This window comes from Dysidea avara, chromosome 5 (genome assembly GCF_963678975.1).
Source record: "Dysidea avara chromosome 5, odDysAvar1.4, whole genome shotgun sequence".
NCBI classification, from domain to species: Eukaryota; Metazoa; Porifera; class Demospongiae; order Dictyoceratida; family Dysideidae; genus Dysidea; species Dysidea avara.
In genome coordinates, this window is record NC_089276.1 from 35655433 (window position 1) to 35662714 (window position 7282).

General features: G+C 38.5%; 1 protein-coding gene across 1 annotated transcript; it reads left to right on the plus strand.

The window, feature by feature from the left end:
* Positions 1 to 530: 530 nt before the first annotated feature.
* On the plus strand, positions 531 to 7145 carry LOC136256741 (uncharacterized). Its single transcript, XM_066049755.1, has 3 exons — positions 531 to 1346; positions 1853 to 1920; positions 6524 to 7145. Exons 1-3 carry the CDS (start codon positions 685 to 687, stop codon positions 7063 to 7065), a joined length of 1272 nt encoding a protein of 423 aa, XP_065905827.1. The 5' UTR covers positions 531 to 684; the 3' UTR covers positions 7066 to 7145.
* Positions 7146 to 7282: the final 137 nt, after the last annotated feature.

The following is a 7282-nucleotide window of genomic DNA, read 5'->3' on the forward strand; positions in this document are numbered from 1 at the left end:
CCTTTTGAAATGATTAGGTATTTGTATTTCTCCAGACCCTTACTTTTTGCGAAGGGGCGGGCGACGCCAGACTAAGGAGACCCACCTGTTAATATGCAGCATGGCTATATGTGCAATTATGCAATACACATGACAATAACATGTTGCATATGCTTGAGTCAGTACAAAAGCCCTATCGTAATCATATAACCTGGGTAGCTACAATATGGCAGGCTAGACACCAGTAGACGGAGGCCAAATTGCTGTACATGCACTTTATACTCCTTGCTGCATTTTTATTGATTCATAGTTTGTCTTTAATAAGGCAACGAAATATGACGTAACTAATGCAGTTTCCCTACAGTAAAACAGAGATACCGTAGCCAGAGATTCTCGTGGTATTAAATTTTCGTGGATTGCTAAAATGTCAATGTCTAAAATCAGTAATTTTCGTGCAAAAAATTTCGTGGTTTAGACATCGATCTCCATACAAATTAAAAGATTTAATTTTCGTGCCCACGAAATCCACGAAAATTTGTATCCCACGAAAATTTTTTGCCCTACGTGACTAGATTAAAATAACCAAAATTCCTTTAACCAAATTAACCTTCGCTGCCTTTGTGATTAAAACACCATCGACAAACCAGCTCATAAAAGGGTGATAACTGCAAGGATAACCGAATCTTCTAGTGAGGTAGTGCGGCCATGTTTTCCTTCGCACAGAAAGTGGTACGCATCGCAGGTCCAGCCAGAGCCGCTTATTTATTTCCATTAGCACGACGACTAGCCTCCGTGACCACAGTGTCCGGGATAGACAAAGGAGATGAGTCCATTCTGGTCAACTGGAACAAAAAAAAAGGCGCGTGGAGTAAATTCCACTTCGACTGGCTTCGTGACAACTGTCCCTGTCCGAAATGTAAACACTCTGTGTTACAACAGCGACTACTGGACACTTTAGAAGACGCAACCCCAACTAAGGTAGACGTGGAAGGAAAAGACGCTGTGGAAGTGGAATGGAGGGATGGACATCGTTCACAATACTCTCATGACTGGTTACTTACTAACAGTTATTGTCACAATAATATAAGTGTTATTAAACCACAACCAGCTCCCAAGAGGAAGATAACACTTTGGGATCGTGACGCAGTTCCTGATCCTCCACCAGAAGTCAACTACCATAATGTAATGGCGGATGACAAGAGCATGTTAGCTCTACTGCAGAAGACCTACCAATATGGGTATTGCTTTATACTGGATACTCCACCAACACTGGAGTCTAGTGTTGAAATGGGTGAGAGGATCGGTCCTCTACTAAACAGCTTCTATGGTTTACAGTGGAACATTGAACTTGGCAAGATGAACGTTGAGTAAGAAGTAACCATTGTAGTGTGTGTACGTATGTGTATTATGTATATGTATGATCATAGTGATGTTCGTATGTGTACAATCTTGGGCATGGTCTTATAAACATGACTTTACTGTTATCTCCCTATAAATTGCCCATGAAAATTTGTTATGGCACTCTCAGAAGATAGAATGTTTATTAATGGATTTCCCCATTGAAAATGTGTAGAAAATAGTCCAACTAAGATGAAATTAGGTCTTGCAAAATCTGAAATTGGTCGGAGAGTGGCTATGATATATTGGCCGACTACATATCTACTGTCTAGCACTAATCCCAATACTTTTTTGTTCATAAGTAGCTACTACTGCAATAGAAAATTCTGAGTTCGGAAATTTACCAAGAAATTTACAATTGGAGTAAAGTTCTTACCAATACCTCTCAGAAATTCATTGTATGTGTACTTTTATTCCGTATCACTATATTTTGGGTCCTATAGCTGTTATGTTGGAATTCTTCATCTTGTTGTAGTCACATCTCATATTCCAAGGCAAGAATTTTACCACACACTGATAATCCATCTTTTTTTGATGCACCAGGTAAGTCTGTGTAGACCTTTTGTACTGTAACATAACGCTTGCACAGTGTGTTTGTGTCTCTAAATTGTCTGTGGTTTCAAAACTTTGTATCTGTTGCAACACAAGGCATGAAGGATTTGTCTGATATGTATCCCAGAAACCAGAGGACCATAGGCCGAGTGGCTGAGGGCTTACATATCAAGCGTATTTTATGATACAGCCAATACCTAACGCTTCCCATAGCAGGTTGAGTTACCATCCTCTGCTAGTTGTAGTCACACTATCTTATAGTAGTTACACAGTTATAAATAGTATTGTGTCATTACTGTTAAATACTTTAACAAGTACGTATACATATATCTTCGGTTTGATTGTGGAGCAAAGCACAACAAAATATAGCTCACATTGCAATATGATGACTGTTTTATTAGAGGGGTAATGGTCCTGGTGCAGGATTTTCAGATAGAAAGCTTATGCCTGTAAGGTTCCTCAGGTATTGAGTGTGCAAAGAGATCTTGTGAATGTTTTTCTTATTTGTGATTTCAAGTGTCACAGATAAATATATGTGGGACTTGCTTTGTGCTATAGGCATAAATTCAAAACTCTCGCTTAAATAGATCACTCATTAATGACCACAATTCTTGTTATAATTAAATTAGTTAATTTGTTGTAAATCCTGTGACATTACTATCACCATTCTGGTGAATATAACTGCATGAATATGTATTGGAAACATAATGCCTGGGTGACTACCTTTCAATGCACAATTTACATGTAATAGTTATACCACGGCTGCAAGGGATTTTGCTGTGTATATATCATCAAAATCCCGACGCAGTCATAATATAAGTGATAACCTAATGTTTGTGGAAAACAAATACTTGAGTGTTAACCTTGCAAGCCAACAACAGGGTACATCATACACCCACTACATACACACTACACATACACACAGCACACAAATGGCAGTAGTGGCTTTTTTTATTTGAGTGTTGATCAGTACTGTCTACTACTGACCACTGTGGGCACATCCCTGAGTAATGTTAAACTCGCAAATGGCCTTGCTGACTACTACACAGTTCTGCACACCATATGGTGCTTGTTATGATGAACAAGAGGTCATAAGGTAATCTGCAACATTCACAAGCTACATCAGCAGTTTCACACGCAGGAGCAACTCTTCATGTCTACGTGCATGTACATAGTCATAGCATGTGTGTATACGCATAGTGTGTGCACCAACCATTACAGATGGTCCTAGACATTTTGTCCTACATTTCTCAACTCAACCCTGTCTCTTGTAGCCACACATTCTATACCATACATTGTCTGCATGATTTGAGTGTTAAACATTTGGTACACACCTGCAATGGCTTTCCTAGGCTGCCTGACACACTATCATCTGAAATTCTATATTTCATTTTACATTTTGGTGGTCACAAATGCTAATTCACTTACCACCTTTGTTTATATCTTCACAAAAGGCAAGTAAGGTAATCTAGCTGGAATGTTTCAAGAGAAATCCACTCACGCATAGTAACAGGATATGAACCTATGTAGCTACTGTAAATGCATGTCAGAGAAAAGAATAAATACTAATAGCGATCAGGGTTGTGCCCCAGAACTATCTCTTCATCTGTTTTTTTCTCTACGAAGCGTTCAATCTGGTCTTCACTTTTGTATGCAAATAACCTCTTCAAGCCTGAAAGGATACACTATTTCTGGTAGCCTGTAAGGCCTGCACTCTCATTTGTCCATTATTAAAACATCTGTACACCCAATTAGGAAAAATGTACGTTTCAACTAGTGGTGTGTGATATCAGGGTTTTCATTTCGATACGATATCGATACGATAATGGAGTAAATATCGAAATTTCGATTCGATTTTTAATTGTGTGGGTAGAATAATTGCGTGGGTGGCCGATATTTATAAATATGCTTCAAATACAATTTACATTCCAAAACTATTGCATAGAACTATTAATAAGCCTAGAAAACTGGTAGACAAGCTTTTGATTGTACAGAACCAACCTTCATTTCTGTGCAGTCACACAATAAATGATGTTGATTTATCAAAATATTCTTCGATATTTTGATAATTATCAAAACTTTTTGATAATATCGAAATCAGCAAAAGTGGTATAAAAATCGATACGATAACGATATTGACAAGTTATCACGATATCGATATTTTTTCGATATATCGCACACCACTAGTTTCAACAACCCCGTTTCATTCATGTTTTGAACTGGCAGCACATGTAGTAACCATATCAGCTTACTTACCAGAAAGTTTACTACAGTCAAGATGTACCCCCAATACTATTAATTCTTGCTACAGTGTTTATACAACCTTCATTTCTCACACATTAGCTGTTCTTAACATTATAAACTATTAAGCACACGTGCATGGGTACAGACAGACAGGCTCAAACCAAGTTTCAGACAACCAGGGGAACACATCTGTTTAGTTTTTTTTCTGACTCTACAAAGTGTGTTTATATGTAGGCATGACAACTTGCATTGTTTTCTTTAGTTGCTATGAATAGAATTTCTGCCCATCTGTGAAAGAAGTCAGCAACTCTGTGAAACATTAGTGGAGGAAACCATTTGTTAGTAACACTACTGGATTTAAAGCTGTTCGCATTGATAGAAAATGGATGCTTTCATAGGATTGATCCTGTTTGATTGTTTTGTTGGAATACAGGACTGTTTTATTACAGTATTTTAATTTTAGTGTTCAGATAAGTGACTTGTGTTCAGTTATGTGAAGCCTAGGCACAACACTTGATCTGTTGAACCACTCTAATAAAGTATACATTAATCATAGATATAATAACACTTACTGGGATTGGAAACAGAAGTTGCGCACGTGATAATTTTATATTGAAACTATACAGTGGGTGGTAAATCCATTTGAAGTTATCTGTGTTTCGCCTTCTCTACTTCCGAGTGTGGCAGACTGCTTCGTACAGTACGTACAGTGGAACTTTATGAAAGTATTGCATCACTAGAGTATAGAAATAGCTAGAATTTTAATATCATCGCTCAGAGTTGAAACTGGAGTTGTATTGGGCCGTGTCACCCGTAACTAAGTGTACAGCTGCATTGGAACACCCCTAGACGGCTAGCAAAGCTTAAGTTAGGCCATATTCAGGCTTTTACAAGCTGTAGAGGTGTTTATACATTAGTGCAGTTGTATTTGGCAGATTGCCACTTTTCAGTGGGTTTTAATACAAAACTCACTTTGTGTTTCGGTTTCCTTTTGGTACATGTGTTGCCCAGACAAAACAACAAACCATTTTGAAATTCAGTATGGTGACTCGTAATTCCTTCCGCTATGTACTCCAAATATTGATACAACAACATGGCACTGTATTTTCTAATGATTCTGGAATCTGGACCCTACCAAATGCCATGTATAGTACAATGAGGTGAAATATTATGTCAGGCGAAACACAGATACCTGTAACCACAACTTCCGTTTCCAATCCCGGTAAACGTTAGTACGATAGTACTGTATAGTAGGGACCACAAAGGAGTAGGCGTGGCCCACAGAATAACACCACCCAAAAACCAGCCTCAATTTTCCCTGACGACGATGAGGCAGTATTGGTTAGGTAAAACTAAGCCCAAACAAGCCTTCAGATCAACCCGAAACACTTTCAACAGAATTTTAGAAAAATTTATTCAACGGAATTTTCTACTAACTGTGTAGAGGGGGGCGGTGATGAGTATAAGGCTTGGCAGCGGACACGCGGTGAGATCAAGCCGACGTTCGTGGATACTACTCTGACGCCATATTAACTCTAACTGCACGCACGTGATTCATTACATCATAACAATAATAACTACTAACAGTCTCTATAACTAACTACAGTCAATTCCTGACAGACTGACTAAGTAACTGACTGATGCCTTCAGACAAGCATAACTCGATAACGGCTAAGGCTACGAGCTTGATTTTTTCACTGTTCAATGTTTCTTCAGTCCGAGAGGTGCCTTTTGGCATACCGTAGTACGTACGATGCATTCTTCATGGACTTACCAGTGTCCTCCTTTGTGTCCCATTCATCTTTGCTTACAGCGAAGAGTGTCGATTTGGCGGTAGCACATGATGGCGTCCCTTCGTAATGGAAATCGTCTGTATTTTTCATAGTGGCTATTTTGATTGCAGAGGTGCTTTTCAAACAGTTCTTGATTCATACTGCTGTGTAACGGGTTGAACATAGCTAGCTGACAATGAAGCGTAATGGATGCTTCACTTTTCAGACAATAATTGATATAGCTGGGGGGCGCAGTGCCATTTCAGATGCGGTATGTGTGGGTTCACCAGTCATAATAATTATTTACAAAAAAAGTAAACAAACAAGTACACAGAAAAATTTGGAATTTTCAACTAGAGTAGGGACCATAGCACATTGATAAAAAGTGTGTACTTGTGCTTTAATAGAGTGCATATTAGTGATGTCACTTTTGGAATGGATGACCATGCATGCACTCAACTGTTAAGTATATTGTTGCACTCGATTATGTAGCTATTTGATTTTATCTCACAAAGCATTCATTGTATACACTGTTGTATACTTTTCATAGTAGTTTTACTGTACTGCTATTCTTTCAGGTACAGGCCTTATGCATGTCATTGCATACGAGGATGGTGAGGGAGGTGGTAGTGTGTTGGTGGACGGCTTCAAACTGGGTGATCACATGAAACAACATTTCCCCGAATATTTCTCACTGTTGAGTAATGTCTCCATCCCTTACAAGTTAACATTCAAAGATGCTGCCAATTACCACATCCGTCGATACACCTTTTTAGTTGACGATGATGGCGACCCTAGTGGATTGCACTTCAACCATATTGATCGTCAGCCATTAGATGAAGAGTCACTGTACCAAGCCAAGGAGGTGTTATCTTGTGATGCTGATGTAGCATTGAAGAAGATGTATCAAGCTATACGTTGTTTCCACCAGCTTCTCTACAGTGACGAGTTTACTTACAAGTTTGACTTGCGTCCTGGTAGGATGTTGATGATGAATAACAGACGAGTGCTACATGCCCGGGAGGAGTTTATATCTGGTTATCGCCATGTATGTGGAGTATACAACAGTGAACAAGAATGGCTCAGTAAATTGGAGAAACTGGAAAATGACCTTTCTTAAGTAACATTATATTTTTGTTTCTTTTTTTGTTAAATATGTTTCTCTGTGTTAATATTTATAAAAAATTTCAGCATGCTATATACCATTCACTTTACCGCATCCTTTCTTCCAGAAACATCTTGTTCATTTTGTTTGTTTTGGAAGATTCATTATATGGTATGCAGTATGTAATATCAATGGATGCAGCACTTTGACATGGTGGTGACTTGATTCCAGA